The sequence below is a fragment of the Falco naumanni genome, chromosome 1, assembly GCF_017639655.2.
Source record: "Falco naumanni isolate bFalNau1 chromosome 1, bFalNau1.pat, whole genome shotgun sequence".
Lineage (NCBI taxonomy): Eukaryota > Metazoa > Chordata > Aves > Falconiformes > Falconidae > Falco > Falco naumanni.
The window spans coordinates 57766079-57784837 of record NC_054054.1 but is presented as its reverse complement, the minus strand read 5'-3'; the positions used below and the strand labels follow the sequence as shown (position 1 = coordinate 57784837).

General features: G+C 38.7%; 1 protein-coding gene across 1 annotated transcript; it reads right to left on the bottom strand.

Annotated features, from left to right (window-relative positions):
* Nucleotides 1-2044: 2044 nt before the first annotated feature.
* OCIAD1 (OCIA domain containing 1) lies at nucleotides 2045-17099 on the bottom strand. Its single transcript, XM_040595347.1, has 8 exons — nucleotides 16980-17099; nucleotides 16092-16176; nucleotides 14037-14090; nucleotides 13502-13549; nucleotides 9167-9296; nucleotides 6802-7010; nucleotides 5313-5462; nucleotides 2045-2495 (listed from the first exon to the last, which is right to left on the bottom strand). Exons 1-8 carry the CDS (start codon nucleotides 17028-17030, stop codon nucleotides 2458-2460), a joined length of 765 nt encoding a protein of 254 aa, XP_040451281.1. The 5' UTR covers nucleotides 17031-17099; the 3' UTR covers nucleotides 2045-2457.
* Nucleotides 17100-18759: the final 1660 nt, after the last annotated feature.

Below are 18759 nucleotides of genomic sequence, written 5' to 3'. Positions count from 1 at the left end.
CTGTTTTGAAGAAAGTCTCATTTTCAGATCACTGGCTTCTGATAAAATGATTATTGCATTTCATATGACGAACGACTAATCACCCGTTCCCAGCATACAAAACGAGCACACTCCAAGCACTGTATTTTGCAAGAGCTAGGTCTGAAACAGGCACTACCTTTCCAGCGTTTAAACGGCACAGGGTTCAGTACTCTGCCCTCTGTGTCTGTTCTGTACTAGCTGGTCCCCAAACAGTGTCCTGTCAGGAAGGCAAACACACAAACAGATGCACATAATAATCCAAAATACATACAGCAGTACGTACACCACGCTCAGGACCGGCAGCACTGCCTCAAGCGTGCAGCACAGCGAATGCCCAGAGATTGAGAACCAGGTAACGGCCAGAAACAGGAGCACAAGGCCCTCAGCCCAACCCAGTGTTCCAGTGTATTATTAAATACTTGATTACACCTAAGTAGAGTTTACTGGCACCACAGGAACTTTTGCAGTGAATGCTGAGAAACAGAGAGAGTCTCACTTTTCAGTAGAGTATCCACACTGCAGAGGTATTTACATTAACTTAGATCTTCAACTCCTAAGATGATCATTGCCTTACGCAAATAAACAACCTATAGTATAAACATCCATTAAGATCCCCAAGAAAAACAAAACTTACTATAGCCTTACATACTTCTACTTGAGAAAATCCAGTATTATCCCAATTCCTCCCAAATAAAACCAAACCAAATATTTTTATTGGCAAGCTTATTGTTCAATACTTTGTGTCTCCCAGGTGTCTAGGTGTTGCTATTTCCTCAATGCCATAAGCCTCTTCCTGCATTTTCTCACTTGGAGACTTACCATTTATCCAAAATTTTCATTCATACAGAAGAATTTTTATAGATGGAAAACCACCGCCACAGGAATCTGTTCCAGTTCCGTCATCTAAATCTTCTGCCTCCTGTTACTTGTGGAACTCACAACTATGAAACTTTGTATTTTCATGACAAATCTAAACAGCTTTGGAATGGCACACTAAAAAGCACAGCAATATAACTCCAGCAGACCTCAGGTATTTTCAGAGCTCTCTCATGACACCCACGAGAAGCGTTCTCTGTAATTTAAATTTTTGATAAAACGTCATTATCTGATTAACACACTCCTTTTTCAAGATCAGTTTTTCTGAAAGCAATCTTACTGTTTTGATTACTGTAAGGAGTATTTGGCTCTTTAAGCATCCTCACCTTCCCTCCATGTTTTTTTCCTCCTCATTTCAGCTGATTGCTCTGTACCCCTCCAAAATAATCTTCTCATTCATGCTGCTCTGCTGCTAGTCCACTAAACCAATAAGGTCTTCAAGAATTTTCTACTTGGCAAGTTAGTAATTTTTCACCTCCAACAATTATGTCAGGAATGCTTTTATGCTATCAACTTCATCGTGGTTTTTGGTCCCTTATAGCCAAAAGCCCAAAATAAACACAGTGCTGTGAAATGAAATGACACAGGTGAGAATATGAGAATCCCTAATGGAAGGCAACATTTTGACTGAGACAGAGAAGGCGATGCAAACAGTAGAAAATACTCTTCAGCAGTTTTGCCAATGTAGGTCTTTTCTTACAGCTAATAATAATGCAATATTTCACTTATCTGGATCTTTTCTTCATAAACAGGAGGTTTTTGTCATGACATGCACAACCTGAGAACTAAGGCAAAATACACAAAACCTATTATTAACAGTCAAGGCATCATTCAAGCTTTTACCCAAGTTTGTCAGCTTTAACCTTCTGCACTTAAATGTAGCTATTTTAAATATCTGCAGTTTCACTGAATCATTTTCTTCCAAAATGACTGAAGAGACCCAGCGTGGGCAAGTCAGAATATTGGTCTAAACTGGTACCATGAAACAGTTTTGAAAAACAGTTACATATGCTTACTTACATGTCTGGCTAGGTTCTTCAGTTCTTTTCCCCTGAATAGTTCAGTATTATTCCAGACACTACTAATGAAGCATGACAAAAATATGAGTTTTCCAGCATATCACTTTCAGACAAAACAAAGTGAGAGGTGAGTTCTACAGGTAACTTTTAATGCAAGTCTTGAATATTTGAGAAGATTCCGATGTTTTTTCCTTCCCAGTACATGTGATTGCATTTACTTACATACATTTTTACCTTTTGCTATACATTTATATTAGTTATTGTCTGTTACCCTTTTCATTCTTAAACAATAGCACAAATGGTTTACAGTCATGACACCTCACAATAGCCTTGCCTGCTATTTATGCAAAATCAAGAAAAATTAAGCCTAAATGTTTTTGGTTTTGTTTTTTTAAATCTTCTGGCAACTCAGGATTCTCTCCTCATTCATTAATAGCTGTGCCTGGCAGAACACACCGAAGGTGCCAATACTTGTGACTAATCTAGATGAAGTTCAAGTTAGCTGACAGGAGATAATTGTCTTCGGTTCTTCATTCAGCTCTTATTCATCCCAGGTATCTCCATATTTATTTACTTTAACTAAAGAAAAGAAGAAAAAGTAGTCACATACGACTTCACTTAACTGCAAAAGTTTATCTTATACAGTGCCAGAAAGTATGATGAAATGTACTATCATTGCATTTGTGGAGTGGAGGGAGCGTCAGTCACAGCACAACAGACAATCTAATTAAAGCTACTTTTAAATAAATGGGGAGAAGAGTTTGTTAATCATTATTCTTTAATGAATTAATATTCAGTCAAGAGGCCTACTGTGCTAATTCCTGCTCTACAGAATTTGTAATTACTTGTGGATGAAACAGACAATTGGAGGAAACAGGCAAGGAATGTTATGATAAATAATGTGGCTACATAATCTGGTTACGTGCACAATTGGATGGATTCAGGATAGTTAAAAACACGTTCAAAGACAAACAAACAGAAATCAGTAATCCCTGCTAGGAAACTACTCAGCCTTTATTATTTGGCAACTTCCTTTAGTACAGGACTGACTCAGAGAGTAAAAAAACCAGGGTACTGATCATAACAGATTTAATCAGAAGTACGTCATGAGTAACTGAACAATGACCAGAAAGTGAAAAGATGCTCTGTTGAAAGTGAGCTGAAAAGTAGCCTGTAAGCGATGCCACCACTGACAGGGTAAAGGATGGATCTACATGATCCAGTAGCAATGCTGACACTAGTCAGACACCCCTTCCTAAATCTACTTGTAAATCAATTACTAAGCCCACTGTTTATTAATACCTATGTGCAGCAGAACGTGTAGTCCTTGTTTCAGTGAGATGTCAGCAAACTTGGCATAACGCACTGACAAATCTCTTTTAAGCTGATTGATACTGTAGTAACACAATGAGAAGCTCTCTCAAAATACAGTTTGATCTCCATTTCTATTAACCATGGTAGCTGAGCAGGCTGTGCTTATTCCCTGGAAAATGGTCCAGTCCAGATCACTATGCAGGTGGACATATTTGTATGGCTACAATGAACGGAGAAGGCACCAGCAGATAGAAGACGCTTAAAACTGGTTTAAACATGGTTTGTTTTGCCTTATGTCCTTGCAACAGAGGGCAGAAACCAGTCTCCTATTTACTAGTCTGGTTCCTATGATACAGAGATAAGAGGATGAACAAAGGGGTAATGACTCGGGATGTACAAATAGGCATACAAGTAACATGTCCAAAGTGACACAAAAAGCTAAATCACATCGTAGCCCACATCATCAGTTAGAATCCCTGAACTGTAGATTTAAATGTACTTCCACTTGTAAAACATTTCTGAATTTTTTTATTCCCTCCTTACTCTTTTTTTCCCTAAAAATATAGATACTCTTTAAAGTTTATTTACAGATCTCCTGCGCTGCTCAGCGTAGTTCTATTCTCAAAGCCCAAGTGTAACCATCAAACGGAACACAGAAACATAACAGACAGAATGCAGCATTTGAACAACATTTCATAGACGTCTTTTATAGACTTCAAATAACTAAAGCTAAAATAATGAATGCATATTCTCATTTCGCAGCCACAAGATTTGCTGTGGAATATAGCAAGGTTTGCAGAATGCTGTTTTAAGATTTCTCTGTATGATTTTCAACTGACACTTCTGGGTTTTCTATTTGTGGAGAAATATCTTGAAAAAGAAACATTGTGTAAAATCAATCAAGTGTCAGCTGATAGAATTTAGAAGCAATATGAAATTGTATCTTCAATAATTTTAAATGTCTCATTTCACATAGTCATGTGGTAAGATGAAAAGGCTTTCATCCTTGAAATAACAGATTTAAATCATTACCCAATAATTGTTACAGATTTTATTTCAAGACCACACAGATCTGTCCAAAGACATGATGTGGAGAAAGTAGTTCACAACATGAAACTGACACTCTTCAGCAACACTGTTCCAAAACTTACTACTACTGCTTCAGAACTTTTTGCTTTAATACACTTTTCTATACTTATTACACCTCTTATGCCTAATAGGAGACCTTTAGCTATTCTTACAACTTGTGTTGCAACATAATAAACAAGACTGGACACTGCGCACAGACCTAAACAATTCCAGCTGACTAGTCCAGCAGCATGTTAAATGGTAAAACATTCCTCTTGGTAACATCATTTTCAGAGATGGCACAATAAATTTAAGCAGTTCTAGAGCAAGAATGTAAGATTTGTTTCTGTGTCTCCTTTCCAAAAAAACTGACAGAGTCAAAAAGTTGACTAAATGACATCTTATTCTTCAGGACATTACATTCCTATTTTGCTATGTAAAGTTTTGTTTTTCACTGTGAAAACAAATGTCAATATTGCTGCCAAACACCGTTTCCTTCCTTTGAGTTTTAATGTAGAAAATGAACCTCTACAAACAATGCCTCTATAGAAATCCACTAATTCCACATGAAACAATTCATAAAAATAAATACCCTCCCCTTCAAAACCATCAGCCATGTGCTCTATTTTGAGAGAACAATGCTATCTAAAACATACATCTCCTCCCACAGCTAAAACTCTTTGGTATAGCTCTGAGGTCAGAGAATTCTTTGTTGAAAGAGATTGCTCCCTGTAGCCAACAAACCAAAAGTTCTGAGATTTCTTCAGTCTGGCACCACGCAATATGGCTACAGAAGAGGAATTATAATTTGGTACTGTAAGATCATTAGTTTTGAAAAAAGACTTAATAGGAAATCTGAAACTACAGACCACATCACATGTAACATACCTGCAGATACTGTAAAAGTAAGTTGCTTAAAGGTTAAGCAGAATTAAGCCTCGGGTTTGTAACCATTTTTAACATTATTGCCAATAATCTGAATTTATTACCTATTTCTGTATATCAATATATTACCTTCCTTAGCTGTTTTTTCCTGTGAAAATTTGCTTGGAGTTTCTGCCTTTGGTGGTAGCATTACCTCATATGTCTCTCTGTGCTTATTCCTTAATTCCTCATATGTGATGCCTTTTTTTTTACGACTTTCTTCTGGAATTGGATCAGGATCTGAAAACAAAACAAACATCAAAATACTGGAAATGGCATCACACACCAAGACTTAGCTACAACCTGTTCTAGTATGCCAGTTAATTACAGCTCAATCCTAAATGAAAAGGAGCACGACAGCTGCAATTCTAAATGCAACTGAGAATGCATGTGGTGTTTGATTAATCGGTTCCTTTTATCCTTTCCATTTTGCCAAACTGCTTTGGAAGACTGGCAGTTAACTCCTTTTCTTCATTCTACCCAATGGAAATCCTAAAAAAGTTGGTGGATAAAATAGTTCTGGTCACTTTATGTAAAATTTATGATAATCATACGTTTGATATATTTATGATTTCTGAAGAGAAATCTAGGTGAAGCTGAAGGGTTTACATTCAGGCTTTAAATTCTGCTTTCAAAGAGTTAGGACTACATCCATCACATGTTACCTGATAAACATTTTATCCTTTTATCTACATTAGTAATGCAGATTCTTGGTTCTGTAATTAAGGTTCTACGAACTCTTGATATTTGCGATGAGGTGTAATTACAGTTTTCTTGACATATTTACATCTGATACTTTACTGAGTTGCATGAAAGGGCTTTTTTGTGAAATAAAACCTTTTCCATCAAGGAGTTAAAAAAGCCAAACTAATTCAAGGTATGAAACGCTGCATTTTTAACAGTAACTTCCTTCTTTGTCTACCAGAGACACCTGAAATCAGAGTCGTGTTTCCCCTGCAATAGCTGAGGACAGAGTTCATACTGGAAGAAGAGAAGAACAGCTGCACAGAACAGTACTTGAAAACCACTTTAGTCGTCTGTGAGAAAATCAGCTGTTGCCAGACAGAACACAATATGCATTCAGTTCTCAGAAGATCTGAACGTTTGTCACATTATAAAAACCAGTCCAATGTCACTGAATTACAGAGGTATACAGTTACAGCACCAGCACTAGTGAAAATGAAATAACCTCAGAAAGGCTAGAACACAAACAGCAGAGACTAATTCACCTTATTTTCAATCAAAAAGAACTTCAAGTCAGGCTGAACTTTTTGCAGGTTTAGCTTCACAACAGATTAAACCTCCTAAGTTAATTTACAATCTTTACTTGCAATTAGAGCTACAAACCAGGACCCCCCCTGAATTTAGTTTACAGTTAGAACACAAAATAATGTATTTTAGATATTTATCTTCCGTGTAACAATTCCGGGAACTTCAAGCTGCTTCATTCAAAACCACTACTATATTGTACCATGTATTCTTGCATGGGATGAAAATACACAGTTTAGTAAGAGAAGTATCTAAGAGAAAAGCAAGAGTCATTGTACTACAAACTGCTAAATATCAAGACAGAACACACCTTGAACAGTGTAATCGGTAATTCCTGTGGGTGAAGATTCATTCAGAGAAGCACTGAATGGAATAGGTTCATAGCTTGATAGGGCTCTATCTGTTGAACTATAATCATCTGAATAGCTAGAAGAAAGTGGGAATCCAGCTCTTGGAGAAGAAGGTTCAGTAAATGACTGAGAAGGCATCTCTGAAAATTCAGATTTCCGACTGGAACGGCTGGAAAATAATATAATTAAATATTAAATACATAAATATTACAGTTAAAAATGGAACTGTAAGAGTAACAATATGTGCAGTTCAAGAAAGTACTCTTGTATTTTGGATGGTTTAGCTTCCAAAATGAATTATCATCTTAAAAAAAAGTTTGGGTTTATTTTTTTCCTTTATATCGCAAAGATCTAAATAGTCCCTTCACCAGTACCCTTCCCTTCCTCCCAGAAACTTAACTCATTCCTGACAATCTCCAGAAAAGACAAAAGAGACAAAGTATTTTGCACTTTGCAAGACAAAAATAACAATCCCTTCCCCCAGGGAATCTTCAGACAGAAAAAATGCATCAGACACAAATAGTACAGGGTGTGTCATGTCACCAGTGGTAGCATCAACTATAGTTATTTTCATAGGCCTTTTAGGAAAAATTTGCAATTCAAAACTCTTCATCACTAGAAGCTGCTGTAATTGATCAGCACCAAACAGCAGGAGAATGAAGAGCCGTTTTGGGGAAATTAAAATACAAAGGTTTATTGAGTTGCTGAATTCAGCAGAAGCATTAATGAATTTTCTCTTAAGACAGAAATGTAAGATCATATGAAGAATATTCTTTAAAATTATGCCTGATATTCTAAAGCATTTGCTACATACTCAAAATGGCCCTGCAAACCACTACACAACATGCCTCTACCAAAGAATGCCACCACTTAGTGCCACTAGAATGTCTCTAGGGTATTTATTCATTTTTTACTTTAAATTTCTGCTTAGCTGTACTTCTAGTTTCATATCAAAAACATTTGCAATTAGTGTTTTATTCTCACAATAAACATACACAGCTAATCCATTTTATTGCCTTAATTATATTTTTAAAGTATATGCAAACACAGCTTTAAAGAATTATTTGATCTTTTAGCTCCCTACCTATTTTTTAACTGCAAATCAGAATTACCAACATACATTAATTGGTAGGTGTAAATTACTCTGAAAATGTAATGATTTATGTTGCTGGCTTAAAAGGGTAGCATGTATGGACAATAATGCAATTTGAATGAATTTAAATTAATCATTCAATCAAGGAAAAAAACCCAAAATTTATCACTTAGGAAATAAAATGGGCCATTTAATAGAATGGGCCACTGAAGGTTGAAGGGACTTACTGGTGCAGCAGAAGATGGCATTTAAACAAGGTCTCACCTAGAGTCAATACAGTTAATGATCATGACAATTTCTTATTAGAAACTGGAGGGGGATGAAGGGACAAGCCCTGCTCCCATTCAGCTGAGCTTATACAGTAAATGCATAAAGTGGTAATTCCTGAAATTTTATTTGATGCCATAAAAATGTAAACATTTCAGAATAAAGGTAAATCTTGCAGATAAAACTGTCATGAATTTATAAAATAATTAAGAATTTAATCAAATCCTTTATAAACATTTTACAATTCTTAGCACATACACAGCAGACCTGCTAATCACTATCCAAATACTATTCTCTCAGTTTTGAATCAAGGGTTTAAGTGAGATATTCCAAAAGTAGTTTGCAATTAAAAACCACTTGAAGTAGAAAACATTCTGGAAAAAACAGGAAATAGTTTTAGGAACCTGATGAGTTTCTCATATGTACAGCATAATGCTGTTGTTTAAATCCTTTACATCTGCAAACAGAAGTAAATTTGACCACCATGCTTCTTCCTGCACTGATATTGTTTACTGAGCTTTTTCCTTCAATAAACACTGAAATCATTTCCACCCTGTTCCTACTTCAATCTAGACTATGGGAAAAACTTCCAGAATGTTACACTATTTTATTTTAGTTAACTTAGTTTACTTCTAAAGAGGCAGCTTCTGCTGTCACATTGTAAGTAAATTCCACAGGAAAACATCATCTTCATTTACAAGGAACAGCTTTTGCTAAGTAAAATGTTTCTTTTGCTACTCCTTGAAGTGGTTGGTTGTATGTAAAGAGCTCAAAATGCATGCTTCATAGTTGACCAACTGACACAGATACAGCTTCCTGAAAATGGGAGATTTGAGGTAACACGGGAAAGAGAGAAAGTACAGTTCTGAAGGTCATCAAAAGCTGCAAACAGCCTTGATCTGTTAGTGCATAAAATGTCCTCTTCAAGAATAAGTTTTAAATTTAAAAGAGAATTAAATTCTTACTTATGTGAACTATGTCTCTGAGCTTGTCGTAGAACATCTCCTATTGGGGAATCCTTCAGTTTCTTAAATTTCTCGCTACATATTGGCAAGTAGGATATCTTTCCACCCATGTATCCACACATTCCAGCAACTTTTTAAAAGAAAAAAAGATGGGTTTATAAGTTGTATCACAATGTTCAACATAGTTTTAAAATAATAATTTCAAATAAATTATACAGTATCTTGAAGAAAAAAACCAACAGTTTATATCTAAACCAAAACCACACAGTAATTGTCCCTGCTGCTTCTGCAGACAAAGGGTACCAAAACCAAATGCAACAGCTGAATGAAGATATAGAGCAATGATTTAAACATGGCATGAGCATCAGATGATTTCAGCTAGTAGTTGATGAATCCACGGTGACAAAAAAAGGAAAATAATTGCAATCAGTTTTTGCCCAAAATCCAAAAATAACGATTAACTATCAAAGATGATAAAACAGTCAGGAGCAAACGAAGGTAGTAACTTCTGCTAATTTAATCCATCAGAAGAGTCAGATCTTGAAAAGGCTTTCACTAGTACGAAGAGAAGTCTAAAACTTAGCATTAGGCTCAGCATCTTCTGAAAAGGATTCTATGACATGGTTGCTGGAGGGCAAACAACTGAACTACCCGAACCCTCACAATCACTAGACAAATACTTTCAATTTAGTGCATGAGCTGTTTTCATCTGCTGGACAGGACATAAGAATAAACGATCATGACAGTTCTTTCTGGGCTTATAACAGATGATTTCCACCAACTGGCTCCTTCAAGTGTTATAAAGTGGGTCAAACGGAGTATGAAGTAGCATAAAGGATTCAACGGCAATTAATAGAAGTTTTGTTGTTGACTTCGTAGGAGGACTAGACCATTCTTTCATATGCAATGAGTATTTTCTAAATAGAAAGACTAAAGACTCAATCATCTTTAAGTCAAGAAAGAGTTAATTACCAGTAACATTTATCCCCCAAAGAGTTAATTACCAGTAAAATTAATCCCCCGAGGTCCTCACCCTATGGATTACATCACCTGGGAACCTATAAAAGGGGATTTTCCCCCTACTCTGCTGTACTGGTACTGAATTTGTGATTCCTAATGTTTGTATTTTCAAAAAGAGGTTAAAAATCCTCTTCCAAGGGAAAAAAGAACAGCCACAACTACGAGTGAAGTTTAAAAATGAGAAGTGTAAAGGTTTAGCTGTTTAACAGGTCAAAAATTTGGAAGACCTCTCAAATACTATAAATATGCTCAAAAGGAAAAATTACAAGCTCCTAAAAGAAAAAACAGCACAAGAAGAATTCAAAAATAAAGCTAAGAGGCAAATGTGATTAATCTTTAGGATGAACGACAACAAAAATGTCTCCTTTTCTTGAGGCCTTCCAGTCAAGCACAGTGGAAGCATTTCTCTGGAAGATGTTGCACCCCAAGTAATTACTGGCTAAAGTATCTGGTTTCTTGTATTACAGAACCAACAGCCAGATGATCCACATTTTTTGAGTTAGCACACTAAATTAGATATTGTTGTTCTCTGCTTCTTCTGTATTCACTGTGACAAGACCTTAGAGAAGCTGACCAGAGATCAATAAAAGAGGCCAGGTCGCACTGCAAGCTGTCATGAAGTAGGACATACAGATCTTACTCTTCTTTGCCAAAGAGAGCCACGAGCTATTGGTCCTCCATCCACGTTGAAGGGGATGCTATCAATATAGTGTATCAGTAAGAACTAACTAGAAGTTCCATTAAATTGTCAGAGACAGTGCCTAGAAGACTACCGAGAAAAGTTACGAGTAAATTCCTGTAGGCAGGAGAACATCCTGGAATCTGAAAACTCCTATCTAACAAATGGAACACCTCTCAACTTGCAGACAAACGCAAGAGAGGCAAAGCATGGAAAGATGCAAGATAGAGACTAAAGAAAACCTGACTTTACTATGTTAGATATAAAAGACCTATTACTGTACTCGGGTACAGATACTGTTCAGAATAAGAACCTTACAACCACAAATGTCATACACCATTATCAAAGACAGACTATTGTAATCAACAGATGCAGAAGCAATATGCTCAGATCAGTGACACCAGAAAAGCAAGAACCGTCTTACTGTTGTTAAGCTATGAGCTAGCAGCAGTGCCTAGAATTGCATATGCTCTTTCAGAACTCGTGGAGGAAAAAAACCCAAACCAAAATACAACTGCACTTCTTCCTTTAATGAGATTTCACTGCAGGCAGAATGTGCAGTTCAATTATGAGACATAATTTGGACCTGTAAACTATGACCCTGGCAATAGTTTTCAAGAAGATTCTGTAGAAAGTAGGTGCATCTGACCTAAGCAATACAAGGATGAAATGAAAACTGCTTAACTCAGGCCTTATACACTTATACACTATGTCCCAGAAAAATCCCCATATTTAAAATGCACATAAATCATATTAGCTACTGAAAAACAATCAAAGCACATACTTTATGGAAAATTCTTCTAGTAGAAAATGAAAGTCCATATGCCTCCAGTATACATCAAAAACCAGAAGTATTTTGACTTATAACTTTAACATCAAGAATAGCTGGTCCAGTCCAGCTGCTCCCAATTTTTTCCCTTGATTTCCAAACTTAGTCCTATTAAATAGGAGGAACACGGCCCTTAACTAGGAATGTGTAGGCGCTCTCAGGGAAACAGTAATTCTATTATTTATTAGAAATATTTGTGTTATACCATTGTTTGGCATTCAAAGAAAGCAAGCAGAATTTAACATAAACAAATGGCAGCCCTAGTCTCTCACATTCATTTATCTGCTTAAACAACACTTCCTTCACCACAAATCATGGGTTTTACTCTCTTCCCAATGAAGTAAACTGGAAGAGTAACTGGGTCTATCTGGGCAGATTGGCAAGACGGCAACTTCCTGTTTTACTGTCATGTATACATTGAAAAGGTTAATTTATTAATTTATTTATTATTAGACTTAATCCAAAATAATTCACATGAAATTGCTGTTTTCCTACAATTGTATGTACATAACGTCCAGGAAAAAAAGGCACTAAAATAGCCTGAATGGGACAAGCGAGATGCATGAATAAAGACTTTCAAGTTAGGAAGGGAGGGGTGGGTGTACTCTGGCAAAGTAATTTAAAGTAAGCTTGTACAGCATCTATTTAAAATGATTTTATCTTAAATTATTACATTACACTTGTCAAACAATTTTGTGGAAAGCCTATAAACAAAACTTATCCAAAATATGCTGCACAAATTCAAAGGTGGTGAATAAGTGAAGTGCTCTGCCTCTTGACACTGAGCAAGCTCTTGCAGTATGAGATGCTGTAGTTAAGAAACATAGCTAAAGAGTTGCTGTCTGATAGGATGAACTGCAGGAAGGTGAAACATTCGTTGGATATATCAGATCATTCATTCCTATCTTCAGGCACAGTTGTACAGATGTAAGCATTCCTCCCGTGACGGCCAGACTCTCCATCCGGGACAAGGCAATCCTGGGTAGACATATAAACCAGGAGACAAGAGGCTGGAGAGCAGCCCCACGGGAAGAGAACTGCGGGTTTGGGTTGATGGCAAGTTGAATATGAGTCAGCAACGTGCCCTGGCAGCCCAAAGGACCAGCTGTGTCCTGGGGTGCATCAAGCACAGCATAGCCAGCTGGTCAAGGGAGGTGACTGTCCCACTCGACACTGTACTGGTGCAGCCCCACCTCGAGTAACGTGTGCAGTTTTGGGCACCCCAATGTAAGAAGGACATCAAACTATTAAAGTGTGTCCAAGGGAGGGTGACCAAGATGGTGAGACTTAGGAGGAGCAGCTGAAGTCACTTAGTTTGTTCAGCTTGGAGAATACAAGGATGAGGGGTGACCTCATCACAGTCTACAGCTTCCTCAAGGGGGGCAGTGGAGGGGGAGGTCCTGATCTCTCACTGGGGACCAGCGATAGGATGCAAGGAAACAGAATGAAGCTGCATCAAGGGAAGTTCAGGTTGGATGTGAGGAAAAGTGTCTTCGCTGAGAGGGTGGCTGGTTACTGGAACAGGCCCCCCAGGGAAGCAGTCATGGCACCAAGCCTGTCAGGAGTTAAAGGAGCATCTGGACAACACTTTCAGTCACATGGTTTAGTTTTAGTTATTCCTACAACGAGGAGGGAGTTAGACTCAACAATCTTTATGGGTCCCCTTCCACCTTGAGATATTCTATGAACCTACAGAATGGAGTCACAGTGAACCAGCCAGCTAGTTTCATAGGAATTACACCTGCGTAACACAGGCCTGAACCTAAAGCATCAATACAGGCTGAATTTATATGTAGCTTTTACTTACATGCAACTTTCACCAAAGAGCCAAATCTTGAGCTATCTTTTAGAACACCTGAAAATGAGGATCAAAGTAATTAGTAATAAGTTATTAAGAATTAAGCTGAAAACCATCAAATGTAGTTATGTTTGTAGGTTAGTTTGCAGTTACATTTGTAGGTAGCAGGTTACTCTTTTACAATTAACATTGAAGAAAATTCAAGAAAACCTACCATCTTAATTCCCCTAAATTATAAACACCTAAGAATTACCTCTTTAATCATAATACTCACACTATTACTACACACTAAGGAATACACTGTTTCATAATCACCAAGATACTGCATTTGTCAAATAACATAAAACAAACATGAATTTGATTTTAATTTAAAGTTTTGCTCCTTCAGTTTTAGGAACTGCAAGTCATATAGCCGAAGAGTTTGAACTTCAAGTTTGAATTACAAGTAGATTAGGCATTATATTATTAAAGTAACTTTACTCACAGCAGAAATGTATTTCATCTGAGCAAATCCAAATTAACCCAAAGTATGTTTACACTTTACCTTTCCTAATTAAGAAACTAGTAGCAAGCATGCTCACTGCAGCCAAAGGAAGAGCTGTAAAGAAAAAGAAAAGTTGCTTAAAATACAATTTTCAATATTTTCAACCACATTTATCAAAATACGCAGTAAAGTAAGAGTTGCTAGGCCTTACTAAGCTCATTTGCATAAAACCATAGGCATATATATAATTAAAAAACTGTAAATAAATTAGGAAACATTCTCAATTTCAGTTTTTAAGACCTATTACAAATTATGTGGTAGTGGTTAATGAGTCATCCTGTCTTAATTAGACCTCATGCTTCCTAAAATACCAGAGCCAATGCTGGATGGGATAAAGCTCTAAGGACAAGACTCCAGGCCTAGCTACAACTGCTAGAGCACCAAGGTGCAGAACCTCAAACCACAGAAACACAGTTCTTCAGGACAGTAGGCAGTTACATAAAGGCCAGTGCCTCTAAAACTTTTGTGTAACCGAAGTCTTGATTTTGTTTTAACATAGATCTTTGGAAAAAGTCTCACTGTTACAAAGATATAAATCAAATTGATTAAAATCAGGTAACATTTTATTCACCAGCAAATTAAAGAACAGGGCAGCTTTTTCTGTAGCTTATGAATCATACTATACAACTCGGGGGTAGGGTCAGGAATGCAGAGAAGACAATAAACATGAAAGAGCATTACCTCCTATCACAATCCGTTTAACAATTGGCATCCATTTTTACTGTATTGAAAGACTTTAGGTGGCAAAAAGCATTTGAAGATGGCAATGAACAAAAGGAATACTTATTTCAAACAACTAACCCACAGCAGAACACCCCAAGAACAACAAACAACTCCCTCCTCTCTCGTCTTCCAGGAGAGAGATTATCAACAAATCATAACCAATCGCCATCTTACTACTAATGAATGTGACTCTTTTCACTTTTAAAAATATAAGGAAAATGTCTAGATTTTACCAAACAAGCTGAAGGCTTCCAGGTGTTTAGAAGTGGGAGAATGCCAAAGTAATGGGGCAAAATAAAGCAGAACTTTCAGTTGTTAATTCAAAATCACAATGCCTTAGAAGCTGCCCCTGAAACTACTGACTTCCAGGAGAAATCAGAGCCCCAGTGTCCTAAATTTAGCAAATCTGCTGCTAGATTCTTCTTCTGTCCTGGTTTTTGCTAAGCCACCTATCAGCATCAGGAGTAATCTACCAGCGTCTGATAAAATAGTGGGTAACAATCATATCAGAAGGCTTGTTCGAGCCTCTTGACCAGACACATAAAAAACAGGTGTCTTGAACCTTTGGATTACAGAAACAACACTAAGTAGTAATGCAACCTATTCTCAGTGTTCTGTGGAAAAAAACCCCAAACCAACCCAGCCTGACATAACATCGATATTTCAAATAAATTAAGATGAGACATAAAGTATTCTGTGAAAACAGTGCAAGTTTATTATTCCTGTATACTAGCTGTATTACAGAAATCATTACCAACTGCAGAATCATGCTTGGGAATCTTGGCTTTTATTGAAAGGGGAAAACCACCCAAACGTCCGGCCATGCAGAGACACAGAAATTTTCTGCAAAAATTGAGCTGAGTGACTACTTAATACATTGTTCTCTTCACAGGTCTCCACAAAAATGGAAAGCAGTGTTTCCAAGTTAAACTATTTTATTCTTGCATTCTAAAGATAACAACAACAACAAAATAAATGCAGAAGTAACAAAAAGTATTCAGAAACATAAATAAATGAGAGACTCCATTAATTATACCTATTTTCAGACTACTGATAAACATATTGATTTAAAATATGAAGGGATCTTGTTATAAAGCATACACCTTACAAATTATGTTGCATCTTTTCCAAATTCCTGTCCTGCAAACTCGTAATAAATGTAAAACCTACATGGAACAACGTTTACTGGGATGCAATTTTAGACGACATACAGCTTGTTAATGAACTATTGTGGCATACTGCCATGGGCCTTCCTTCCTTAATGCCTCAGATAACAACAAAAAAAACAGGTGGAAGAAAAGCAAACCAAATTTACCAGCAAACTGAACTTACCTCTATACCGGGCACTCTCTTCAGCACATTCCTTGAGGAGTCTTCTTTCCTCCTCTGTCGGCACATAAGGCTTAGGTACTTCCCTCTTTCATTAGGGAAATAAAGTAGAAAAGAATGAGCAAAAGAAAGTTTTGGGGGGATTTTTTCAATTAAAAACTTTGTCTAGGTTTCACGCCTTGTAGCACCTGTACCTCCACACAGCTTATTTGAGGAACTGATGCCTTCTGTCTATAAACGTCACACGAATAAGTATCATTAAAAAAACCCAATGCTTTTACAAATGACGTGAAAGAATATAAAATATCTTGTGCACAATCAATTTCCAACTCAATCTATTCCTTTTTCTTCAGAAAAGCCTGCTTTGATCCTTGCAGCCAGCCTTCCAAATTGGTGAAATCCAACAGCTCGTTATGTCAAGAAATTCCTTTCTAAAATATTTGTCAGGGGTTTAATTACTCAACGCATGTTGTCCATTTACATGCATATATTTAGTGGAAGCTGGCCAGTTGTTTTGCCACCGCGTGAGAAGTTTCTACTAGAGGTGCGTGACCCTCTCCTGTCGCGACAGGCACGCTGCCAGCTGACCGGCCGGGAGAAGGGCAGAGACCAGGAGGCCGCCGCCGGCGGGGAGAACGCGTCCTGCCGGAACGGCCCCACGCAAGGCCGCTGGCACGGCCGGGAGGGCACCGTCCCCGCGACCCACTGGCCACTCACGGCGGGAGCGGGCGAAGCTCCGAAAGAAACCGCCCGCTCCTCGGCCAGCGGGGCGTGCGCGCAGGCCCACGCCTGCCACCTCGCCCTCGGCTGGCGCAACCCCCGGCCCCACCGGGCTCCCACACGGCTCTCGCGCTTTCCCACTGGCAGACGCCGCCAAACGAACGACAGTACCTCGGCCGGCTCACCGACCTCCCCGCCGCCGGGCCCTTGCCTGGCCTCCATGGCGGCGCGGGGAGGGCAGCGCGAACGACCGCTGACCCGGAAGTCGACGCGCCGCTGCTGGCCGCGCGGCCTCCGTGCGCATGCGTGGGGGCGGGGCGGGGCGGGGCGGCCCCCGTGAAGCGCCGTCGGGCCGCTGGGCTGCCCTGCTCGGGCTGGGCCGGGCTCGGGCCACAGTCGCTCTCCACCGCCTTTCCCTGTGGGGAGCTCCTACGGGCGGTCCCCCGAGTAGGCCGTGAGGGTCGCGGTGCGGGCAGAGCGCCGCTGCTGGTGAACTCGGGGGTCTGGTCGAGGGCCCTGTGTTTATTTGCGTTTAGCAGCGCTGGTTCCTCGCTGGGAAAGCCGAGTGAGGGCGGTGGAAGGACCTAGAGGTAGCAGCTGAGGCTCAGAGCATTCATTTCAATCGAGAATGTTTCCTTCCTGTATTTTATCTTGTTTCCTGCCTGCTTAAACAATGTCACCTTCTAATACATTTGAGAGCGGGCACTGCTTCAGAAGTGGTGAATCCCTCTAAAGGTAATCCTTACATGGTTGGTTTTGTTTTGCAGTGTTAATATGTGCATTGGTGCTTCTTGGCTGTGTAACTGATTTGCTGTTTTTGAGAAAGTTGCAGAAAGCTTTTATTTGTCCATATCTACTTTGAAAAATAGGTATGTTACCAATGGGTATGTGACCTGGTTGCTGGTCATGATGTATGGCCAGAACTGACTAAAGAGAAAGGGTGCCTGCTAGCTGAAAAAGAGTTTATTTGATTTGGGACCAAGCAAGGACCTGGTGGGCAGCTGTCTGAACTTTGAAAGTGGTAAAGGTTTGGTGGTTAGAACTGTATTGAAGTGGGAGACTAGTAGGAGTCTTTGTGCTTGCCTCTAGGTAATGCTCCTGAAACGGCAGCATTAGTGAATGCTTGCAGTTCATCAGAAATCAGGAAAAGCTGAGGAAAAAATAAAAAGATGTTTCTGATAGTGTGATGTATGCTGCGGTATTTTTCTGTAAACATTCAGTACTGTGGCTTGCATTCACTGTATCCTGATCTGCTTCTACTTGCCTGGAATGCACCACTCCCTTTAAACCTTTCCTGGAGTAAGCCATTGTCTCTTCACCCTGGAATTCAAGTGAAGAGGCTTAAATTGCTACTGGCTGTACAAAAAAAGCCCATGCCTGAAGATAGAAGAGGGAAGGTTTTAGAGATTGAAGATGTCTGAAATTAGTAGGGAATGTGGATGTGACATGTCTGAAATTAGTAGGGAATGCAGCTGTAGAATGAACACTGTGAGCATATGGAGGATCTAGGACAAATGGGCTAAGAAGTCTGTGTGAAGTAATACGTTTGGCTGCCTGTACCAAGAAGGCTGTAGAGGAGATGGGTTTCTGCATATTGGATTCTTGAAATAAGCTGGGAGGGTAGAAACAGAAACTGTATTGTGGGATTCTTAATTTGTAGTTCTCAACGTAGAATAAATACATACCTAATTTCCAAGAGATTGTAAGTAATTTGTGTTATCAGGGAACCTTAATCTCTGCCTATCACCTGGGCCCACCCTAACAAACCACACTCCAACACATGAACGTCAGTTATGCACATTATTAATTGGAAGACAAAAGATTTTGGCCTCATCAGCTGCAACAGTTTTATATGTGGGACTATGGCACACTTGCTAAGGCAATTTATTTCATGCTTCTTCCCGCTTAGCTTTCAGTACATTCTGGGCAAAGTGTACAATGGGTTTTTAAG